Source organism: Lissotriton helveticus, chromosome 9 (genome assembly GCF_964261635.1).
Source record: "Lissotriton helveticus chromosome 9, aLisHel1.1, whole genome shotgun sequence".
Lineage (NCBI taxonomy): Eukaryota > Metazoa > Chordata > Amphibia > Caudata > Salamandridae > Lissotriton > Lissotriton helveticus.
The window spans coordinates 136,137,695-136,163,435 of NC_136070.1; the positions used below are offsets into that span (position 1 = coordinate 136,137,695).

The 25,741-nt window shown below is 43.8% G+C and overlaps 1 protein-coding gene across 1 annotated transcript in view; it reads left to right on the forward strand.

Moving 5' to 3' along the window:
* LOC144781025 (cytosolic phospholipase A2 delta-like) overlaps positions 1 to 25,741 on the forward strand; it is a 136,468-nt gene that overhangs the window by 95,682 nt on the left and 15,045 nt on the right. Inside the window, exons 17-19 of the mRNA XM_078659640.1 lie at positions 4,454 to 4,648; positions 10,953 to 11,119; positions 17,364 to 17,550. Coding sequence (XP_078515766.1) covers positions 4,454 to 4,648; positions 10,953 to 11,119; positions 17,364 to 17,550 — 549 coding nt within the window. The remainder of the gene's footprint in view (positions 1 to 4,453; positions 4,649 to 10,952; positions 11,120 to 17,363; positions 17,551 to 25,741) is intronic.

Consider the following 25,741-nt stretch of genomic DNA (forward strand, 5'->3'; position numbering starts at 1 on the left):
CTCCTGTAATTCAATTGAGAGCAGGTACGCCACTTAATTCATATCTCTGTCTACCCCATGAGTCCATGCACCTAACATTGCTTTCACTTACACTCGGAATTTTTTATTTTTTTCAGAATTGCCCCTGATGAAGGCACCACCACGAGTGCCGAAATGCATTGGGCCTGTTTAATAATGCTTGTATAAAAATAATGTATATAATGACTGTGATGCAAATGAAAATGTTACGATAAATGTACTTAGAAATGTGTATGGACATTGTTATGAATACCATTAATAACAAAAGTCGCGAATTTGCAAAGGGAAAGTGAAAAATAAATGCATACACAAGAGTAAACACGAGTTCAAAAGATTGTGGTAAATTCTTTATTTCTTAAGGTGCGGAGCACCAAGTGAACAGTGCATGATTAGGTGAGCTAACACCCACCATAACCAGTTGTTCTAAGGAACTGGCACATGATGCTCCCACTTGAATCTACAGCTTTCCTCTTGATGCCCATATAGCAGCCAAATTCCTTCTTTCTCCCGTAAATGCCCTTGTTTGGACAGACTTTAACATCTGGAGATATCAACAATCTCCATTGTGTTGTACAAGATACAATCAAAGCCACAATGACCTCCTAGGAGTTGCTATCACTACTCACAGGTCATTGAACAAAAGTGTATAATTTGCTGCTGCTGAGTATTTACCAAGTTTAAATCAAACTTCTGACTTTGAGATTTAGGAAGTATCCCTGGATGACTACTGGAAAGAAAACTAAAGCAGTTGTAGCTTTCAAGCAATACTCTCTTGGTTGAAAATTACTCAAGTAAAAGTTTCACCAGGTGAAAATTTTCCATATTGAAATCTGAAACAGCTGTCCAGTTGCACCTTTTCCTTATATATATTTATCCTTGGGGAAATGTTGGTATGTAAAACTCCATTATCTGTGCTATGCTCCCATTGAATATGGGATTGTTTACTCTCCATTCGCACAGTGTAAGCACACTTACTCCTGCCCTTGACAGGAGAACATTTATGAGGGTTTTCAGAAGAGAGAATCTCTGCAACGCTGTAGAACACCTACAATCATACGCGTTTGTAGGTGTTCACCTAGTCTTGCTGGCTAGGACCAAGAAAACCGCCTTTAACTGTAAATTTGTGTTTGCCATAATCCCATTGTACAGGCAGAATTCCCAGGTTCACAACCCCCATTTTAAGGGTCAGATTCCAGCAATCCTGATCATGTGGATCAGAATTCTATGGGACTTCCTCATCAAATGGATTTTTACACTCCTATTTAGGTGCGCTAAAAGCTTTCAGAATTCAGCATTCAACGAGTCCCTTTAGATGTGCGAAATGGAGAACAAGTCATGGGATTATTGCGTTTCGTTACTTATCCCTTTTACCAGCACATGAATTCCTAGAATGTAGGGTATGATATACTGAATCCATTAAGGGTTTATTTTAGGTGTTTATACCTTAAATATCTATTACATTCATTTGTTTTTTATTTCCGTAATTGACAAACTGCTTGAAATCAGTACATAAGCAAAAGAGGTCAATTTGCAGCAGGGCACATCTGCACATTACTCTAATCAAATACTCACCTCTGCAGTGAGAAACAAAGGGGGCAAACTCTTCATCTTAGTGAGCCAGACTGGAAGGTCACTATATTACACCTGGTGCAAAAAGGAAATCAGCCCTAGGCCCCTGTTTTCAACAGTAAGGCAGAAGGTTTAAGATTACACGCCTAATTGCGTTCATTAGACACAAAATGCAATTGAAACCAAATATACAAGTATATCATGGTTACTTTTCATTTGCTATTCTTGTTTCAAGATGTGATACATTGAACTGCAAACACGGTTCACCTCTTTGTTCATGCGTGTTTCTATTCTTCTATTCTGTGTAAGGATTTCCGTTGATATTTAATATCAGTGTGACGGTATCTGAAGTTAACTGGTCCTAGTTCAACAGTGAGTTCTTATCATGAAACAGACAAAGGCAGCAGTTACAGTGCAAACACAAGGAGATGATGACCGAAGCGCTGAAACTTTTCAGACACTCACCCCCAGTCACAGATCTGGGGTGAATCCTTCATCATTCTTTAGTTCACTTCGCCACCCCAGTTCAGGCACAGGCATATGCAAATCAGTCTTGACCCTGTGCCTCATGGGAACAGTCCAGCCCGACCTGCCAAGCCAGGTCTTCCCTGAACCGGAAACAAGCTGATTTCGGGTAACAAACCCTCATCAGCCAGTCTAGCTTGAATACAGTGGCAAAATGAGCAAGGGACCCACATCTGGGCATACCCTTCCAACTCTGGGCGAACAAAGCAAACACAAGCGAGAGTGCAATAACTGTTGCCAATCACGATTGAACTAATTCACACTGCAAGGCCTATACAGCTGACTTACCTCTCAGTTACCTTAGCTTTGCCAAATAGACATCTAAAAACTAACTCTCTGATTAGCAACGTCAAAATTGCATTATTCAATTCTGGATAAAAAAGTTACTATTATCCGTTTTACAGGGGAATTACCTTAGCAAACCTAATCAAGTCACATTTTTGATATGTGCTCAATGTAAGCAGACATACAATTTATGGGGGAAAACACAGTGGAATGAAAAGAAATTAAGATAGGCTACTAAAATAATTTTGTGATAGACAGCATGAGTACCAGTTTAGTTGTTTAGTTGTGATAATGCAAGCACTATCATGTAATATGCAGGGCAAACCCAAGCAAGATGAACAAGTCTCTCAACCTTAAGAATGTATTAAATAAGTAAATAAAAATTGGGTTCACATAGTTTCTAGTATTAGTATCTAGAGACAAATTATCTTTCAAACGCCCTCTTCTTCTTTTCATTAATATATTCAAAGATATGGTCAGCCACAGAATTATAGAACTCAACTGACCATTCACCAAAACCTGGAATAGGAGAGAATCTTGTCATCTTAATAGGAAGGCGGTGGCGTACCAACCGCCCCTGCAGCCCCCATGGTGCCGGGGGTTGGGGGCTGAGCTCCTGGAGGCCCCCTCCGGCACTCTGCAGGGGTAGTGGCTGAGAACTCCTGACTGGGTCCAGATCTTGGGGGCCCCTCCATACACTTTGCACAGGGCCCCCTCAAGTTTCGTTACGCCACTGTAGGAAGAGCTTATATACAAGAGGGGCACTTACAAATTAGAATAGAATCCCTTTTGGTGAAGAGCACAGTTGTCAATAATGTTTTGAGGCAAGGTTGGAAAAGGATTTAGAGAGGTATGTCATTGATGCATACTAAAATTTGGCGAGGAATGTTTGAAAGAATCGACATTTTTTCTGATCCCTATTCTCAGTGAATGTAAATAATGTTTTGTTTTTTTTCTTTGGATCCCATTGCCATCCTGGAATCAGATGTGGGTTACAAATGAATCGAAAATAAATGTCAGATGGATCCCATTAAATATGGTCTAAAAAGACTAAAACCACTGCAAAACAATCTGGTGGATTTGGCTAAAAGAAAATAGGAGCCTGAACTTGGCTCTATCCCAAGCCCCAAAAAACCTCCAAATGATCTTGAAGAGACAATAAACTTTATGGTCACCAAGCAATGCATGCATCTTGAACAAGAACAGAGAATGAGTGCAGTGTACGATGTATCTCACATCGCTCATAAGGGAATGCTGGACCCTTCGCCAAGTGCACAGCAGAATTTAATCCTGCTGTTAAACCAGGGAGAAAGGAGGCTTTCTGCACTGGTGAGAGTAGGTTGCTTACTATTAAATAAAACTGAACAGAAGAAATACAGCAATATCTGCTTAATGCCTCTTTGGTGCCACAGATAGTCAGATTTTTTTTATTCGATTGCCCAATGTGCAGCTCCATAAGAATGAGCACTATTAATTAATCAATCAGGGATTTGTTAAGCGCACTACTCACCTATGAGGGTCACAAGGTGCTGGGGGTACGAGCGGAAGAACAAATCTTTTTTCTCCTAAGTGACTTTCCAGAGAAGCTCCAAAATGGACTTAAATATTTCCGAGGAAAAGCTGAAACCAGAGTGCAAAATTGGCACAGTCAGAGATTCATATTGGCCCTGCCCTGGTCCACTGAAGTAAACTATCTAGGCCAATGCCTTGATATACTTTGAGGAACAGTGCGGGCCTTTGCAGTCATAAGAAGAAAGAGCCTTTCTGCCCTTGTTCAGCATGATTTTAATAATTTTATGGGGTTGAACAAATTTGTGCATAGTGTTTTATATATTCTGTTGTCAAAAATGTATTTTTCTTGTGTGAAAATGTGCCCTGCTTTGTATGTGGGCAGAAAACAATGTTAATAACATTCTAATAAAAAAAACGTATTTGGAACATATCTCCATATAGAGCAAACATGCTGGAGAATTCAATCAACTATGCCTTCCATATCAGCAATCACCACTTATCACATACTCCCTCTTCAATATTATTTTCCTTTGTGTTGTTGCAGACAAGGATACAGTCCAAACCAAAAGAAAAACCCCACGTCTGAAGACCCATATGCACACTCCACCTGGGATGCTGTCCAACACCCTGAAGGATATTTTGACCAATCGCTTCATAGATGGAGAACAGCACAACTTCTTGAGAGGTTTCCAAATGCACAGGGACTACAGTGACCACAGCCAATTCTCCACGTGGAAAGGTAGTGTAGCATCTTGCTGTCTATCTTAAGGATTGTGCTGATGTTTTCCGTGATGTTTTAGTCTTCAATTTGCAGACTAATGTTGATTAAATTGGCAGGTAGATAAAATTATCATGGTGGAAATATCGGCATTGAATCCACAGTGTCAACTACCACTACACTGTAAAGGTAAGTAGATCTGGAGTTAAATCTGTACTTCCCTATTTATACATATTTTGACAATATGGTGGTAGTTGATGGTGTGAATGCGATATTGTTGCTTTCTCACCCCGGTGACCACTAATTTCTCATTTTCTTTATTTGTGTCTTTATTCTATAATACCACCTCCTGCCAAATGTTTTCTTTCAAATCTTTTCCTCTGTTTTCTTGTGACTATTTTATAGTCTAATTGTGCTTCTACTAAGCCGAGCCACGGTAGAAAGTAAAAACAGTACCGCAACCCATTGTATTTTGAACCCTTTTTCGATATATCATGCCAGGGATTTATATATATAAATATATATATAATACATTACCCAGTGGCAGTTGCCTCTGGGTAGTTATAGTTAGGCCAGCTGTTCAATACGAAAAGCAGTATTTATGTTGCTAATAACTTTGGCTCAGTTTGATGAATCTCCACGAAACTTTTCAAAAAGGTGCTACTTCTCGATTTGTTTGTGCATGGAAAGTTTCGAGGTGGTCCATCAAGCTGGGGTCGAAAAAAAAAAGAGGGGTCTTAAAGCGAAAAATACCCAATTTATTTTCCACAGACTTCTTTAGACAAGGCTACAGCAAAAATGGCTGAATGGAATTACACCAAATTTGGCAGATAGCTAGATCGTGGTACGCAAATTGTGCTTTTTGTTATTTGTAGTAAATTAATTCAGAAGTTTTTGAAAAATTAAAGTTCCAAAACATTTAGCTATCTGGACAGCTGGGTTGGTGAGAGGCTCGAGAGACTCTCGCTGGAGCTCCAATTTAAAAATGGAGAGTTCTGATTGTCCAGGGAGCTTTTTCTCCCTTGGGTCAATTCCTTCCTGCGGAAGTCAGCCTCCTGCTCGAGCGAGAGCTCTGATTGGCTGACATAAGAAAAATGTTGCTGGCAGCCATTATATTATAGGACTCAGGGACTTAGGGCCATATGTAGTTGTCCCAATACCGGACGGTAATGGTGAAATTCATTATGTTTCACCGTTACCGACCGGTATTTAGGCATTTGAGATGTAGGGCGGTTTCGGTATTAAGGAATCAGTAAATTCCTTAATCCCGATTCCTTATGGCCTTGCATTTAAGGAATCGGTAAAACAGATTCCTTAAATGCAATGTAGGTAGCACATAAAACAGTGCACCTCATCCTTAAGGAATCGCTATTTACCACCAACTGTAAGTTGGTGGTAAATAGCGATTTCCTTTAAAAAAGCACTTTTTTGCTTTTTGAAATGTGCCATGTGGCACACATCCATGCCCTTAGGGCATGCATGTGTGCCACATGTGCACGCATGCACATTTCAGGAGTGCAACAGGGTGTCCTTTGGACACCCTGGCACCCTTGAAATACCTCCTTGGTAATACAGAATGTCTTTACATTCATTCCTACGGGCCTCCAGGCCCATAGGAATGAATGGGTAGGTATTTATTAATACCAAATCTCAATTACCGATTCGGTAATAACGAATATTAAGAATTCGGTCTTTTTACTGAATTCTTACCTACATCTGAAATACCGATTCCTAAATACCGAATCGGTAAAATTCGGTATTTAGGGATCGGTATTTCCAAGTTACCTACATCTAGCCCTGGGTCCCTTGTCCTGAACTTGTGAAAAAAAAGAGGTAATGGGACCTGGAAGGGAAACTTTGACCCCCTGTGCCCCATGCGGGGACCCAGAGGGACCCCAATGGGGCCAAGCCCCCAATCAATCAGCAAAAATTGCCACGATCCTGCAAGACTCCTGCGGGAGTGGATAGAAATGGCGGCCGGGGTTGCATTTATTAATTCAAAGATCCTGTCTGAAATCATGAAAAAAGCCATTTATGGCCTCAGGGAGCCCACCCCCAGGTCAAGAGTTCGAATACTATGGGGTGCATCCTCCTTTTCCTCGATTTTGTCCCAGGGGGTTGGGCTCCTAGGGCAATTAATGGCTTGGGGAGTAGGCTGCACGGCTGTATCTATAAACATTGCTCTATCATACTTAAAACCCCTATAGGTAAAGCAAGCTTGTGTTATGTGCAACATTGACCCTATACCATGCACTTCAAGGGTAGCCGAGTTCTTATTGACTATGAACCACAGATAAAAGGGTAACCTGTCCTGCCCACGGTGTTCAATCTTTATACAACTGCTCAGGGAAAACCAAGTTCCTACAGATACTGAAGCACTGTTACATAACGAATGCCTTACTACGGACAGTCTTCCCCTGACAGTCACTGAGCCTACATTGAAAAATTAAGTAGATATATAAGTAGAAAAGTGGTTACCGTTGACATTGTTTACTCTATAGAGAGAGCGTACCCTTTAACACACTGTTTGCAGACAGTGAAACGCTTATGAGAAATACATTACAGAGTATTAAAAAGTGTCTACTAAGAACAGTGTATATTCTATGCAAAACTTGTCAAAAGCGCAACAATTCACGAAAAATAACCAATGTCTGAAGGTGAAAGTCTGCAGCCTGCATACTGGGGTGAAACCTTTACAGATAGCCCATTTTCAGAAGCAAAACAAGCACATGTACATAAGCTATTACCTGGTGCACACAGTCTTCTATTTTAAGTATCAATTGTCATGCTGAGATGATTCTGTCTAATAGCTCAAGGCTGCTTACAATACTTAGTATGTAGTACATAGAATTTTTGCCCTGCTGGAAACTTTTTCTGCTGTACCCAAAAACTTGGGTGGAACATTATGAATACAAATTGTCAAAATAAGTATAACCTGTACATTTATATGTTGTTTTTGTTAAAAATGTTGTCGCTGACTTAGTGAGCTAACTACAAAGTTACTTTAACCTTACATTTTTTCAGTGAATAAATATATATATTACTTGTTCAGAAAAGGGGAGCATTCAATTAAACAAAATGTATATATTTAGGTCCATGAATTTGGTCCACCCTCATGGAAAAAAACAATAATATTGTGTTACGCAGCATTATGCTGCTTCTTCAGGACTCAGTTCAAGTCCATTTCCAAGTAGTTATTTACACTATTATTCATAATCATATCACACAACACACAGCTAGCTCTCCATGACATCATTTAAACCAAGGCCTTCAAAGATCCTGTCCCGTGGTACCATCCAATCTTAAATGACTAGAAAAAGAAGGCTTTTGATTGTAAGTTCACTCTCTCTTCACTGGGTTCACCAACTTAGATCTTGAATTGAATGGTGAATACATGAGACATTAATATGAGTCAAATTTAAGATGACTACATGTGTTGGGTGAGGCTCAAACACTCAGGGAGGAACTTGCCTTGGCGTTCTCATTGTGGTAGGCACCGCTGTGGGAACACAAGGGACCACTTGCCAGCTAACGAGGACACTCGTAATCTGGTGGGCAGCCAGCAGTCGAGTTTGGTGGTGCGGGCAGTGGTCTGCATCCCCTCTCCCATACCGCCAAACTCATAATCAGGCCCTCTATCCTTTTTATTTAATAATTGTGACAAAATATTTTTGTGGTTGAATGTGTTAAGGTGTTTTATTTCTTTGTGTAATAAAAGATGTAATAAATACTATGTGGATTTGTATAAAACATTTGTTAGAGTTTTTTCATGTGGGATGGACCTAAATGTATGAGTATTTTTTAATTGAAGGCTTCCCTTTTCTTAACAAGTAGTTTTTGAGAAGGTCAAAATAGTTATTCACCTTAAAGAGTTTGAACAGGGCAGGGCCAATATATCAAAACAACCTTTTTCTTGTAACTATATAAATATGAGACAATGGCGGTCGCCTCAGTTTCGTTTTAGTTAGCACCTTTATGAAATGTTTCTTGGGAGTCCCCATGGTCGCCTTCCAAGAACACAATCAATTGAGTGTCATCAGCGTAATTAACCACACTTATATTGTGGGCTTTGATGACACCCAAAAGTGGCCGCATGTAGACATTAAATAAGAAGGGAATATTTGAGGACCCCTGAGGAACCCCCGTGCTCATTGATGGTAAAGTCTGATTGAGGAGGAGGCAAAGCAACAGCCTGGCGTCTACCTGCCAGATAAGACTAAAACCATCGCAAGGTCATATTTGACACCCCCACTTTTTCCAGTCTTGTCAGTAAGGTGGCATGGTTTACCGTATCGAATGCGGTGTACAGGTCCAACAAAATCAGTGTCGCAGATTGTCCCCTGTCTGCACGCATCCGAAGATTGTCCAACACGGTAACCAGTGCTGTCTCAGTCCCATGGCCTGGACGAAAACCAAATTGATCTTCCCCCAGCTTATTATTACCTTCCAAAAAGCCGGAGAGTGCTCGGCTCACCAGGCGCTCCACTATCTTTACTGGATATGGTAAAAGGGAGATTGGTCTATAATTCCCAAGACAGTTGGGGTCCAGTGAGGGTTTTTTGAGGAGAGGTGATACTATCGCCTCCTTCCAACAAGATGGAACCACTCTACTGCTGAGAGATTGATTACACAGCTGGTGAAGCAATGGAAGGATCTCAGAACACAACTCTTTCCAAAGTTTTTGGGGGATTGGATCCAACGGTGAGCTAGAAGAGACCCCCATTGCCACCTTAACAAACTCCTCCTCCATAGGCAATTCCCAGTGGTCAAGGGTTATCCCTTGCCTCCACGGCTCCAACCCAATATCCCTAACTCCAGTTAAGTTAGATGGTCCTATTTCTTCCCTTTCACTAGTGCCTAATGGGGTATCTTCAATGATCCTATTGATCTTTTCCTGAAAGAAGGCTGCCAGGCCATTACATGTGCAATCAGGGCTGGCCATATCTCTCAGTATATTAAAAACGCATTTAGCACTATTTGGTGATTTTAAGATAAGATCTGCAAAATATGCTGCATTGGTGGTCACTATCTATTTTTTGTATTTAGCTAGGCATTCCTTCCAGGTAGCTTTATCATTATTAGCATAATGCATTCTCCACTGTCTTTCAGCCCATTTGCATTGCAGCTTATTAGTCCTCAGTTCCTCAGACATAGGCTGAACCTCCTCATGACTAGGGCTACTTGATACTTGATTAAGGATCTCTGGTAACTATTTTGCTACCTGTTTGGGCTTGTTGCACTTGAGTGGCCTCATATGTTCTCCTGTGCCGGTGGGTGCACCCGTGTGCATTGCATTGTGTTTGTCACCTTCTGGGCTTATCTCTTTCTTTAGCTTGCTGTATCTTGGCCTTTTTCTGGGGGTTGTCATTTCTCCTGTGACCACATGGGGATTTTTCATGGAACAGGGTCTTTCCAATATATGGAATTTGGCACTGTATTCCTGTCTTGTCAGTAACATTTGCCCTTGCTTCTAGCTTTTCCCGTTCGATTGCTTTTGGTGTCTAGCTCAGGCTGGTGTGCACTTGACCTACCATTTTAGACGTGATGCAATTTATGTTTGTGCCTTTTGTTTTTTCTCTCCAATGTGGTTGCAATTGGATTTGTTTCAGGGACTTTATCTCATGTCACGGGTTGTCTCTAGCCGTCTTCCTTTGTGTTCTTGTGTTCTTTCCCCATATCATATCCCATATTCCACCCAAGTACTCTCATTGTTTTGACTTGCCTCTGGTCAGTTCTGGCCTTGGTCCCTGACTGGAATCTAATGTTGGCTTCTCCTTCTTTTGCAGGGGTGTGTCTTGTAAGTACCCCTTCTTTTTGGGACCTGCACCACTAGGTGCACAGGTTGTACATTCAGACTTTTGGGCTTCTTCAACTTGGGGCATAATTGGCTTTCTGGGTTTTTCCAACATCATTTTGTATGTGGGCATTGCCCCTTCTGACTAGTTGGCCTAATGGATGATCTTTCCAAATCTTGGGCCTGTTCAGCTGCTTTAGTAGCCCTCTCGGGATGATTTTGGTTAGAGGTAATGCTTCATGACAATAAATTAATGGGAGGGGGAGCATAGACTTATTATTTTAAGTAGGCAGCAGGGCTGATGTTTCAAGTTTGTGATCTCATGCCTCATGATGCAAGGACTGCGACCAGGAATTGGATTAATGAGATTACTGATAAAAGAAACAAAGCAATGCAACAATTCTATGAAAAGCTCCTAATTTTTTTATCGGATCCTGTTGTAATAAAATATTTTTCTGTAAAGCTTTCTGCTGCTTATCAGAGTCAGGTCTGGGTTGTCAAGCACCTTAATTAAAGATGTTTGCCTTTCAGATTGTCCCTTAGACTCTTGCCCTAATCAACTGACGCCATCAGCAGAACGACTGTGCCTTGTGGATGCGGCTTACTACATCAATGCCAGTTACCCGTCCTTGTTGAAAGCAGAGAGAAAAGTCGACGTCATCCTGTCATTTGACTACTCCTTGAACACACCTTTGCAGGTAGTAGAGGGATATTTATGCTCTTCTTTTTCTTGGCATCTTGGTCCCATTCAGAATCATTGAATTTTGAAAATTGATTTAGGGACTATATGCCCTACATTTGGGCACAACTGGATTTCTCTCGTATATCTTTAGGATGAGTGTACCATGATGAATTATCTTCTATCTGACTTTTTTACAGGACACAACTTGATATATATGTTTGAATGCCCTTCTTACATGGACTGGCAAATCTTTCAATAATTACGTATTGAGATTCAAATCCAGGTGGATTTAAGGGACTTTTGTGCCATGAACCAGGTGGTGGGGATACTTTAGAAGGAGGGGGTGGATGCCCGTAAGGTGCGTGATTTTGGGATCGGATGTGTCCAATCTCTTTTAATGTGGCTTTTACTGCCATGGTTTTTACCATATCTAATTGCTGTAAATGATGGGTTTTACTACAAGATAAGATTATTTAATTTTTTTAGCCTTGGAAGGATGAATGGCTGAGTTGGAACTGCCAAGATTTAAACTTGTAAACTTCAGGTCACATGCGTAAGTTAGCAGCAAACACTTAGCTCATTCACAAAGCTTTTTCCATGAGTTGGTATCTTTTACTGCTGAAAACTCATAGGTCAGTCTAGAGCAAGACACAACTGCTCACAGAAAATGCTTTAGAAATTTGACCTAGGGGATATACCTGTGTTAAAAACAATAAAGAGAATTAAAAAAAAATTAGGCCTTGGATCTTGATGCCAACCATACCTCGTGTGTGTTGAAACAAAATTAAATCACACCATTATATTGTGCTCTGCTGGAGCGCAAAACATTCCAGGTCACAACACCAGTTTACTGGGCTGTGGACGTGATGGCGCCTATTCCCAAACTGCATTTTGTTGTTTTAGTAGTAGTACTCAAATACTACAAAATGCTATTCATAAACTTGCATGTAGAGGTCTTAGTCTCCACCTCTCCAGTAACGGCTGGCAGGGAATGAGGGTAGAGCGGAGGGGAGGTGGGAACACAATTATAATAGAAAATAATATCTCTTACCTCTTTCGCCGGCGGCATCTCTCCTCTGCTTCTCTGGGAGTCCCGCAAGCAAGAAGCATCCAGGCTCCCCATAGCCAATCATAACACTGCAATGCTGCATTGTGATTGGCTCCCCTAAGCGTATCACAATGCTGCAATGCAGCGTTGTGATTGGTCTGAGCACCCTGGATCGGCGCTCAGATGGGGACTAGGGGCCTGGGCATGTTCCCCACCAGGCTCGGTAATGCAGCCTGGTGGGAAACCTGCAAAGTGTGCATGACTGTTTCGCCAAGCCAAGACGGCCGGCCAACCAGTCATGCGCACTTGAAGTGTGCAAACAACTCCTTCCCCTGTGCCTTCAGCCCTGCCCTGCCCTAACCCAGCCAGGAACCTTCAAAAAGTAAAATAATAACTACGTTATTATAATTTTATTTTTCCTACTCAAAGAGCAGTGGAGCGGTGGAGCGGAGGAGCGGAGGACCTCTCCTAACTGTTATGTGTGGTGATTTCCCCCTGACTACTGAGATCTCTGCACATGCATGCCTACATTTTAGGACTAAATGTCGAGGGATAGGGGAGAGGCTGGAAAAATGAAGAATTCTTACTTCTAAACGAGAGCGGTTTATGACAAGGTTAAGTGAGGGTTAAGGAGGGGTTTAGAGTGGACATACACCCACCCACAAAAGAGTAAGGTCATTAGTATTCACAAACTGCACTTCGATAGTTATTGTAGCAAAAAGGACTTAAACACTCATAAATGTACTCCAGCTCACACCTGGAGTAAATCCAGCACCACACATGGCCTACTGCTGGTATTGCAACACCATCCATTAGAAAATAATGGAGGTAGAGACTTAAAAAAAACCATAGGAAATAAAGTTAAATTAAATTAATTTGCTTTGACTTTTTAAAAATATATATAAATTGGATTTATTGTTAGAAAATTATACCTGTATAAAAAAATTGTATTTTATTCTAAAATATTTTAATAACATGTTTAATTTAAATATAAATCTATTTCTATTTTTTTTAATAATGAAAGTAATCTAAATTAATTGTACACATAACTTGTAATAATTTGTAAAACATAATAAATATAAACATTTTACTTAAGGTGACAATGTTCAAAATTAAATACTAGTGCTGTAGCACTATTTTAATTTTCCTGCACTTTAAAAAAAAACATTAAAATAATATTTATCAAAAAATTATATCGTTTTTTCACCATAGGAAGATCTCTGACCTGTTGGCAGAAATGGTGAAATTTACTCTTAGACTTTTTAGTAACTGTACTACTAATTGAAAAGTCTAAGAGTAAATTTACATGTGTAGATTTACCCACCTGTAAATTTACCTTTGTGACTCGGCCTCAATGAGTTTGGTATTACTAATGCCAGCTGGCGCCTGTTTCTGAGGACTCTTCTCACAAATACAAGTCAGGAATTGGGGTGGTGTGAGAAACATCTGCTGAAAAGAAAAAGTGGTAGAATCCATTTTCATTCTCTTAGTCTCGCTGGTCAGCTGATTTACTTTAGCAGCACTTCGAAAATCTGCACTGCAGGTGGACTAAATGGGTGGATTCTGTGGCAAACACAGAAAAATGGTCACCCATGGATTGCTTATGCCTATGTGCCATGTACAAGGTCCAGGTAGATGCCGGCTTCCCTCAGCTATTGTAATCAGCAAGCAATGGCTTAAACACAGATGCGCCTTCTTTTTTTAGGTCTGGATTGACAGCGTAGCTGCCTAAAGACCTATTGCTTAAAATATACATTGAGTGGCCTATGTGTTAGCCTCCTTCAGCCATTAGCTTTTTTTCACTTACCTATTTGAGCCACTGGCTTGTGAAAATATCAGTTACATCTTTAATCAGCCAGCAGAAGCCATTCTCTCTCACTATCATACTGTTGGCATTGTATACAAAAATCACAGGTGCTGCCAGGCTCTCCCTAGGGGACCTACAAAGGTGCTCCGATTGGTGCATCAGGAGGTTTCACAGAAAAGTGAGCTAAAATAGAGAGGATTGTCTTGGGCAGGATGCACAAGTTGAGCTACCTACCCCCTACCAACACTCATGCTGAACATTGTCTTTAGTAATGTGCCATGCTTGTGGGGTTGTCATTATAACCACCACCAATACAGCTTCAAGCCAATATTTATTAAACGAATTTTCACCCCCCACAATACAATTCAGAAGAAGACTAGTCTGACATGTTGCGGCTCTATTCTATGTCTAGAAAATCCTCAGTGGCAATAACTTGTTAGAGCCCTGTTTGAGCTAGTGCTAAATTAATTCAATATTAGGTGTCCGCCTAGGACACCATCATCAGGGGTGGCTTGATTACACCAGTAATTAAATTACTTACCAGTAATCTTCATTACTTTAAGTTCTAGCGTTCTTCGACTCAGTCTTTACAATCTCGACGTTCCATTCCCCAAGACAGGCAACCATCATAGCCCCCTTTCTCTTTATTTTTAATAATTTTTTGACACTTTCATTTTACTTCCATTTACATAACTCCTCCCCGTCCTGCTGAGCGATATACACTCCCATCATCTTTTATTCTTCCGGTGCCATTTCATCAATAATGATTCCACAAACTGGGTGGGAGGAAGGGAATATAGGGCAAGGAAGAGTAGGGTCGAAGTATTAAAGGTTACTAGTAAGTAATCAAATCATTACCTTCTTATCCACCTTCCTACAATTTGAGTGGTAACAAGCAGTCCATGACATAAAAACATATAATAATTAATGCCAAGAGATTTTATTCATTAATCCCAAAAACAGAATTTATGGACATCATTTATCTGCTGATAAAAAGCGTTTACCAAAAGAAATAGAAGAACATCTCATATTTGCAAATGATAGTGATGAACAGAAGTTTGTGGACAACCATGTCGCTGCCATGCATACATACATGGAAGAAACTCCACAGGCTCCCACCCACGTGGCCACCACCACCTTGTAGATCGCCCCCATGTCCCTTCAGGGAAGGAAACTTAAGATGCCATACATACGTCCTTAACCCCTTCCATGCTGATGACGGCCCCCCGGCCGTCATGCACTACGGTGGGCGTGTGCTGATGACGGCTGGGGGCTCTCATGTGCCCGCCCACTCATTAAAAGCGCCGCACAGGCGCAGAATCGCGCCTGCGCCCAAGGGGTTAAAAGGCAACCTAAGCCATCGAAGTTGCTACTGATGGCATGTTACATTTGGATGAGGAACCAAAAAAAAAACAAATAGAGTCAGATATCCTGAAAGATGCGGCTTTCTCCAGTTAGAAGGAGGAGGCGAGGGTAGAGCTTAGGGTATTATTTTTGTATAGTTGTACCATTTACCCAGGTAAAGCCCTAAGTATATCTAATGTATGTCTCCCCATCCATAGCAGAAGGATCAGGATGGAACACTGGTAGTACAGTCTCCTATTCTAAATGAAATTGTAACAGAGGCATCACACAAAAAAGAATCAGGTGTTTACATGGCTTTATCAGAATATAAATGATTAAAGGTGGGTTTACACCGTAAATAACTCAACTCCCCTTTCTTTTGAGCCGCTGCAGTAGCTACCAAGAATAAAGCCTTATATTTTAAGGCGCTCATTACCAGTGGGCAGCTGTTATATTTATCGAAGTCTTTACAATCTGGCTCCACGGCTGTAATTTATTGAGTCCTATAAATAACTCTCAATAACAAGTTTGTTCCCAATAATGGGGTCTAACATGTGGGTTTTTGTGCTGAACTCACCAAAATCCGCATGCCCCAGTAATTATGGGGACTATTTCCCCCAATAAATGTTGGCAGGTTTGACCTACCGAAATCTATGCAGGAAAATAAGGAACTGCAGTGTCAGCCGCCAAGCTCCTAACTGAGATAAGTGCGGTAACCAGACTTTCTGCACATATAGCAATTAACCAGGCTGTTGGTGATTATTGCCTATGACGAATAGACCACGTTATAACGCATGCGTTTAGAACACATGCCATTACACCACGGTCATTACAGCAAGCACGTTGTTACATAGCATTGCATTACAATGTAAGTCATTACAATGACTTGCTGCAGAGGGGCGCTGGATGTTGGATATAATTTACTATTCTAACTCCAGTCTGTGCAACAGTAGGGAAGGTGTTGGATTTAAAATCCAACACCTTCTGCCCCCTACAGCAAGTCGTTGTAACGGTTTGCGTTGTAATGGCATGCGATGTAACAATGCGGTCGTTGTAATGACCACGTTATAATGGCACACGTTGTTTCGCATGCGGGGTAAATGATTTTTCCCGCCTAAAACAGATAGAGAAATGGTATCTAAAGGTTCAAAGAGTTTTGTCTGCAAAGCTGACTATACAAATGACAAATTGCGCCTGCCTGCGTCATCACGGCCACATCCCGGATGAATAGAGGTAGGGGCGAAAAATGATGTGTTCAGTGAAGTCGAACTATTATTCCAGGTGCACGTGAATCCCAAATCCCAAGAGCACTCTGTGCCCTCTAAGGGGAAGCTTGAGAAATTTCTGACTGCAAATACTCAAGAAAGGTAAACAAAGACATTGCTTACCTTTTCCTCTGGGAGGTTTACCCAGCTGGTTAAGGAGACAGGAAAAACAAAGGAAACGCAAAGGCTGATGGGAGTGTTCAGTACTGAGCAGGAGGGGCTGGAGTTGTGTAAATAGAAGTAAAGTTAAAGTGTCATAAAAAATAAATAAAGAGAAAGAGGGCAGTGGTTGTTGTCTGTCTTAAGAAGTGGGACACTCAAAGTGTAAGGACTGAGAAGGCGTAGGGAGAGATAAGGCCACATTGCGAAATGTCGATTAATGCATGCCTAGATTTCAACCTACCTGTGTACTCCAGCCATGTCATCCATGTAAGTCTAGCATCTGCATTTATTTAGTTTACAGCATAACTTTTTGGAGCAGGGAGGTTCTATGATGATTATTTTTAACTACACAGCATCTAAACCAAATACTTTACGTATTCCAAGCAATGTTTGGTAAAGTTGATTCAAGTTTACACAAGACATATTTTATTGAACATTTCCTACTAGGTTCCTTTCTTTTGCTTTTATTTGTTGGCAAACCACACCTTGTGTAACTAATATACAGTCTGGAGCTGGTTGTACATTTACGCAATAACGCAGTAAGTAATGCATTCATGCTTCTCTTGGATTGGACGCTATGTGGACAACTTGTGTGTGTTTGATGAGTCATTTTGTTGCACTTTTTTTTCTCTAGTCGGTGGAGCAGACTGAGAAATACTGCACGGAACAGGGCATCGCTTTCCCCAAAATTGTGCTGAGCGATGAAGAGAAGAAGAGCACGAAGGAGTGCTACACGTTTACAGACACCGAGAACCCCAACGCCCCCACAGTGCTTCACTTCCCACTGGTGAATGACACTTTCAAGGAGTTCAAGGCGCCTGGTGAGTCCATGGAATACACAACCAGTTCCTCTGCAACCCAAAGAGGCTAAGCACTCTGGCAGCCACCAATCACTGGTTTCATGTAAAGGCAGGGACACAACTAGACCCGAACTTTGGTGTTTGGGGGTAAGACTCACAGCCAGGGGTGGCCCTAACAATGGTCTTTTTTGGTGCCCCTTCTCCATTTCCTCCTTTTCCATGAATTCCCTCATACCACTTGCCAACAATTCACCTCATCTCTCTATAACCCCTTTCTGACAAACATTTCATTTTTATATAGGGCTTCTCATAGTTTACTCAAACTCGGTTCTGTGATCTGCATGGTACATGTTCTTTGTGGCAGGCACAATAACCCTCTGTCCTGTGTGGGTGACACGGTGCCCCTGTGAGTGCATGCTGAGCGATGCAACAGTGTGAGAGTAGGGTGAGAGGAGTGACTGCATGGTGAGTGAGGGGACCATATGAATTTGGGAGCGGATGTAAATGCAGAGTGGGACGAATTAATGTATTGTTAGTGATTGGCTTGTTTGAGTGAGATTGCAAAGTGAGCAGTGAGGGGGACAGCTGAGTAAAGTGTCACATGAGTGCTGCATTGGCGACTCCTCCGCTAAGGCGGATGAACATCGCGCCACTGCTCACAAGGAAAAATACAATGATAACGTATTGTTATTATCATTTTATTTTCCCTATTGATGTCAGTGGTGGGGCGGGGCGAGGCTGGCCAGAGCAGGGAAGGAATGGTGTGCACTCCCTAAGTGCGCAATAACTGTTTGGCTGGCCCTCTTAGGCCAAAAAATAAATAAAAAATGTAAAATGTAAACCAACCAACCAAACAGTTCATGCGCACTTTGCATGTTCCTACTAGGCTGAATTACACAGCCTGGTGAGGAACAGGTACAGGCTCCCTGTTCCAGTCTGAGCACCGATAAATGACGCTCAGACCAATCACAATACTGCATTGCAGTGCTGTGATTGGTTCAGGGGAACCTGTGTGCCCGGGTACTTCCTGCTGCCGGCCGGGACAGGAAGATGAAAATGACGGAGGAGAGGCGGCAGCCGGCTGGCCATTAAAAGTAAGTCTTTCTTTGTTTTATTTGACTCCTCTTCTCCCCTCCACCTGACTTACCACCCCCATCTACTAGCAGCCTCTATTGGAGTGCAAGGTGAGTATTGTTTTCGTGTGACTGCAGGGTGAGGCACAGGGTGAACAGTGCAAGTGCAGAGTGATCACTGTGAGTGCAGAGTGGAATGAGAATGGTGTGAGTTCATGGTGAGTGGCATAAGTGCAGTGTGGTCACGGAGAGTGCAGGGTGAATGGTTTGAGTGCGTGGTGATCAGTGTGAGTGCATTGTGATCGCTGTAAGTGCAGGGTCAATTGCGTGAGTGCATGGTGATCAGTGTAAGTGCATTGTGATCTCTGTGAGTGCAGGGTGGGTGTGAAAGTGAAGGGCGAGAATGAGGAGTGAGTTGTCTGACAGCAGGGTGCATTCCCAGGCACTTGTAGTAACTAGGTATGTTATTGAGGACTGGTGTAGGGTTTCCGATATAAGTTAAACTATTGCTATTATTGCATTATTTAGGGTCAGGGCCGTACTGGCTGTAGCAGGCTCTGGGTGTTTTCTTGCTGGACCAGAAGGGTGAGGTACGGTTTTGGACCAGTGGGGGCTGTTTTTGGTGCAGGGGGCTGATTTTGCAGCAGTGCTGCAATATCGGCCCGCTGTACCAAAAGCTGCTGCAGTGTTTTCCATGCATACCCCTTTGCCCCAACTCCCCCATTAGCCGGCCCAACTCAATTGCTTAGCCAGTTTGCCTTCCCAGTCCGGCCCTGTTCAGGAATCGAGGATGGTGGAAATAAATATTGTGCTCATCCTGCAACAAACTTCCAGTCTTGTGATTAGGGTTGCCAGCTCATTATATTGACGTCCCAGGCTGTACAAAAATAAATAGTCACCCTAAGCCTATTTTCAGCACTTATCTATGCATACTTGGAACGGCAAATATAAATAGAAAACATTTTTAGTTGTGTTCTAGGGCTGCCTGAATAATCCATTAATAATAATTAAAGAGAACAAAGACAGAAAAGTCAAGTTACAAATTAATCCACAATATTTTGTTTATACCCCTATCATTGTCAATACCAGGCCTTTGCAGGCTCTTTAAACTCCAAATAGCTGGTATTTATCTTTTGGCATCCCTACTTTATATTCCTTTTCCTGAAATGCATTCTCACACTATGGCAGTAAAAGTTGAATACAAATTTAAGAAGTAGGCAGAGTGGGGGCCCAGGGGGTACTGGAACCAGAAAAAAAACTAAGCCTCTGTAACAGTTTACAAAGAAATGTAAACATGCAAATGGTCTTTAAAGACCTGTAAACAATTAGGGCGTGCTGGAGATGGGACTCCAGACACTGCCCCACCAAGCCCACAGAAGCTCGGGGCTGAAGCCCCTTCAGCCCTATGGGTTTTGTGCACCTGTGTGAATGCAGACTGCAAACGGGCACCAGAGAGTAGAGGCATAGTGTTGGCGGGGCCACAGGGACAGTTGCCCTTGGCGCAAACATCTTAGGAACATTCTTAGGGGCACAACATTTTAAAAGAAAAGTGGGCGGATACTTGCCTTGCCCCGAGCTCTGGCAACACACTGTACCCCACTGCCAGAGAGTCATACTAACAACTAAAGACAACTATCTCCTTCAAGACATTTTTAACCTGTTTTAAATTCTTTAAATGAGCCAGGTATTCCAGGTATTGTGAGACTACAATAATTCTAATTCCAGTCCTAGTGTATTTGAGAGCACGCTCTTGACATTAGGTTTAGATGTGTGAAAATATTTATGTGCAGTCGATGTTGCAGACTCTCTTTTCATATGCTAGGCGGTTACAACTGGCAAAATTCTCTAAACGTTCTACACACGTAAATCGCATTTAAGTGTGTAAAACTAGCATCTGCGAACACTAACATTCAGAGTTTGATTCACAGTTGAGGAATGTGCAGAATTTACAGCGATAAGAAGCATATACTACTGTGCAAGATCCACCAAGTGCCTGAATTTTCCAGATTCTAAAGTGTGGGCTTGTAGCCGAAGATTGGATGTTGCCTGTCTGCAGCATGTGGTATCTGTAAGGGAGTAAGGGGGGGGTCGCTGCACTCGGGGCTCACACACAATGGAGGCACACAATAATAACTGACACCACACACTTTGGATGCTAGTGTGGACTGGAAGCTACGAGCAACCTCCGTCCATTTATTTATAGCCTCCTGGCCACGCCTAGCCAGAAGGTGCTACAAAGTGTGTGGGTGCTTCCGGGTCCCAGCCGAGACCCGCGAAACACTAGAACGCCACATCCCTTCCCAACTTGGTATTTTTTTTTCTTTTGAACATCTTAAACAGTCAACATGCATAATCTGCCAGCCTCTGGCTCTGCCTGGGGTTCGGCCAGAGGTTGTGATGACTTTGCCCCCTGGCTGTTGAGGACTCAGGCTCTCGTCTCGCCGGAGATGGTGGTGTGATGGCAGACCCACCATCCACACTTGGGCCACTGGCATCTTCAGACTGGCCAGCAGCTTCAGTGGTTGACCCGTCACTAGCCACCGGGGTTTCGGACACGGATGGGATGCGTTTGAACCACGATACATTCCTGGTTACTTCTTCCCCATTTTTCTGTACTGTCATGGCAGTGCCTTTCGTCGTTTTGATTGTCCACGGCTCTGCTTCATATGGGGTACGGAATTTTCCTCCCGGTCTATGTGCTCGTATCAACCCGGCGTCTCCTGGGACCAGCTCCCTTTCTCGTGCCCGCCTCCTCCGGCTCGCCCGCTCGTTGGTCTTTCTCCTTCTCTCTAGGGTGGCCGCCGGCACATCCGGTTCGGGCGTCCAATTATCCACCATTGGTAACTGGTCTCGCCGTGGTCCCGCAAACATTAACGACCACGGGGATCTTTGTGTGGTACTGTGGGGAGTGCTCCGATACTCCCTCAGGAAGTGCTGGAGGGCTTTTTCCGGGTCTGTCCCTTCTACCATCGCTATCCTCAGGGTTTTATTGACAGTCCTCATAAATCTTTCCGCCTCACCGTTAGCCTGAGGCCACTGAGGCGTAAGTCGATGGTGTTTCACCCCTAGGCTTTGTAAGAATTCTTTAAATTCGCTTCCTTGAAACGGTGGCCCATTGTCTGTCTTAATCAACTGGGGAATGCCAAACATCGCAAAGATCTTACTGAGGATCGGCTGCACATTTGCGAAGCTGGTGGACGATGCCACCTCAACCACTGGGTATTTGGTGTAACTGTCTATCAGTACCACTGTCACTCTCCCATCAGGAAAGCTGCCAAAATCCAAACTGACCCAGGTCCAGGGTGATGGAGAGGGTTCCTCCGTAATAATGGGTGCTGGTGTATCCGGCAAACTGGTTAGCTGGCATGCCCGGCAGTTCCGTACAACATTGTCGACTTTCTCCTCCATGTTGGGAAACAACACCTTTTCCCTCATTCGGGCTTTCATCCTTCTCGTTCCCTGGTGCCCTTCATGGGCCAGCAAGGTCGCTTGATCTTGGAGAGTGGTGGGAATTACTACTCATGATCCTCGAAGTATGAGCCCATTATTCGCTCTGCTGAGCTCATTGTGTACCTTCCAGAACTGTGATAGGCGCGCACAGCCTGCCTCATTCCAACCACTGACATTGCACAAAAAGTTCTCCCAGGACCCAGCTTCTATCGCTGCCTTGACTCTTGTCACTACTGCATCATTGTCATACTGGGCCACAATGTCGTCGGCCGCTAGCGCTTGGGGACACGACAGCTGGGAAACCATATCCACAAACTCCTCTGTCCGCACTTCTTGATCTTGCGCCACACTTGCTTCTACCGGAGGATGTCGTGACAAGAAGTCCGCTGGATTCTTTGCCCCAGGTCTGTAGACTAGATCCATTTGATAGTGTTGAATCTGAATGGCCCATCTCTCAATCCAAGGCGGCGGGTGCGGAGCTGTTCCTTTAAACAAGGGTATCAACGGCTGATGATCTGTGACCATTCGGAACGGCTGACCGGTGATATACAGGTGGAAATGATTGCAGACCCATTTCACTGCTAATGCCTCTCTCTCTATCTGTGAATATCTTGCCTCCATTGCTGTAAGGGCCTTGCTCGCGAAGGCTAGGGGAACCCACACTCCTGGTTCTGAATCCTGCGTCAGCAGTGCGCCCAAACCTACAGGACTGGCGTCTACCAGTATCTCCGTCTGTCTTGTCGTGTCAAAATACGCCATTGTTGTGCTGTCCAGCAGTGCCGCTTTCACTTTGTCAAACGCCTCGGCCTCCATCTTGGACCATTGCCAGGGATTTTCTTTTTTCGTCAGGTTCCGCAGTGGTTCCGCTATGGTGGCTAGCTGCGGGATAAATCGGGCACAGTACTGCGCCATCCCCATAAAACTTCTCACTTCCGACACAGTTGTTGGGGCCGGAGCACACTTTATGGCCGATGACTTCCGGGGATCTACCTTGACTCCCTCTGAGTCACAGACGTACCCAAAGAACTCTATGGATTGCTTAAAAAACTGGCACTTCTCTTTGTGTAGCGTGTCTCCAAACTCGGCCAACCTCTGAAGCGTGGCTTTCAGCCTCCGATGGTGTTCTTCACTAGTCTTTGCGTGGATGAGTATGTCGTCACTGACGTTTAGCACTCCATTCAGCCCTGACAAGATCTCCTTAATTGCGTTTTGAAAAATTTCTGCCGCTGAGGTTATGCCAAAGTTTAATCTCTTATACCTTCTCAGTCCCAAGTGCGTTGAAAACGTCGTGATGTAGCGACTCTCTTCAGCCAGCTTTAGTTGGTGGTAGCCCGCATTCAGATCTAATTTGGAGAACCATTGGGCTCCATTCAGGTCCGTTACTATATCATCTACTGTGGGCGTGAGATGCCTTTCCCTTCTGATTGCTTTGTTGGGCATCCGCATATCAATGCATATACGTATTTTTCCTGGCTGTCGGGGTTTCTCAGCAATCACCATCGGAGAGACCCATGGTATTGGTCCCGTTACCTTCTCTATCACTCCCTGCTCTTCCAGCTTCATCAGCTCTTGTTCAACTGCCGATCGGAGATGGAACGGAATCCTCCGATGCCTCAATGCTATAGGTTGTATAGCCTTATCGATGTGCAGTGTGACTGGTGGTCTTTTGATGGTTCCTAGACCTTGAAACAGCGATGGAAACATCTGAAGAATTTCCTCCGTGTGCAGTGCTTTGACTGCATTTGCAAAAGCAATTAGCTTGAGGTCTTCCGCTGTGTGACTTCCTACCAGCAAGTCTGCCTCTTTGTCAATCACATGAAATGTGGTCGTCAGCTCTTGATCTTCTGCTCTAACTTGTACAGTCATTTTCCCTCGCAGCGGTAGCGGTGTTTTGCTACCGTACGTTTAAATACGAGCTTTCGACAGTACTAGCTGTGGTCTTGGTTTTAGCGCCTTATAGTGCTGAATGCCCATCACATTGATCGTGGCTCCGGTGTCTATAACTCCTGTTACCGTCGATCCGTCGATTTGAATCTGACATTTTGGATGCGGTCTCCGCCTTCTCTTGAGTTCACTCACGAACGAGACGTAATAGCACTCTTCTTCATCCTCAGTCGACGAATCATCTAACCGCTGTTGATAGCGGGACTGTGTCCTGTTTCCTCTCGAAGGGTGTGCGTCATGTGCGTCATCTAGGGCAAGTTGTCTGACTGCTTTGGTTGGTGTTCTCCTTCCTGCTGTTCCTTGTCCTCTAAAGCTTCCTCTCGCACCACCCCTGCAGACACTGGCAACATGGTTTAGTCCACCGCATTTGGCGCATGCCTTGCCACGTGCTGGGCAGCCATCTTGGTTGTGTTCTTCATATCCGCAGAAACCACATGGCGTGCGGCGCGGCGTTCTGGTCGGCCATCTTCCTCGTCCTCCGCGGCCACTGTTCCGCACTGCATCTACTCTTTCTGTTTTTATTGTGACCTCAGTGCTCGCTGTCGGATTTATGGCAGCTTCCATCGCCTTGGCTCGCGCATCTAACAACTCGTGTGACCTGGCCAACATTAATATTTTCATCCAGTGTTATTCGGGGTTGTCTTAATATCAGTGTCCTTAGATGTTTATTCTTGCACCCTTGAATCAACTGCGCCGTCACCTCTTTTGTTTGGTCATCGTCGGGGCAAGTGCTTATCAATTCCCTCAAGCACGCGTGGAAGGCGTCCATCGTTTCTCCCTCCCTTTGCCTTGATTGCCTGAATTTGAAACGCTCATAATGGGGATTCAATTGCGGGTCAAAGTGTGCATTTAACGATTGTACCGCAGCATCATAGTCCGTCGCTATTCCAGTGTTCGGCAAATGTGTGAATAATTTGTAGAGCTCATCACCACCAAAATGTAGTAGCAGGGATCTTTTCACCTCATTGTCTTTTTCTCTTGTTGCCGTGAAATAGTTGTTCAATCGGCTTAGCCACACTGCCCATCTTGGTGCCGCCGTTCCTGGATCAATCAGTGCACTAAACGGCGGTATCGGGTTAATTTGTGAGTGTGGCGACTGCTGGACCACTGGTCCCACTGCTTGTTGCCCTGCCGGCCCTGCCACCTGCGCTGGGGCTGCTGCTTGCTGTGTCCCCCCTACAGCTGCAGTGTTTGGAACGTTCGACATTGCTACGGTTGCTCAGGCTGTCGACTGCCGAGACCTTCTTCCACACCTCACTTGCCAACACCAATGCTTGTTACTTGGCCTGCTTCGTGATCTGGCACACCACTTCTTCTCCACTGCCTTGCTCACATTAACTTTATATCTGTTCCTTCTCTTGAATGTGTCAATGCTTGTTTGTGAGCACACTCGCCCCGCTGTCTGTCAAGCACACAGCCCACTTGCTTCACACCTCCTCGGGGCACCTTTTCACCCCTTCGCTCATTTCACTGCCTCTGCGCTGCGGGGAGGTTTCTCCACGCGTCTCCGATGCTGGGGCTGGCCTCGCACTCACTGCGCATGCGCGCACCTCGCGGTGTGCGTCAGCTGGGCCTTCTCGTTGCTCGGCTTGATCTCTGCCGTGTCTTCGCCCGCCTTGGGGCTCCACGCTCGCCGGTCCCTCATGCAGCCTTTCTCACGCTGCTTACCGGCATATGCAGGCGCGGCAGCTTCCTCTGCGACGGCCGGCTCACCACCTTGTCGGCCCACGTGCAGACCAGCGGCC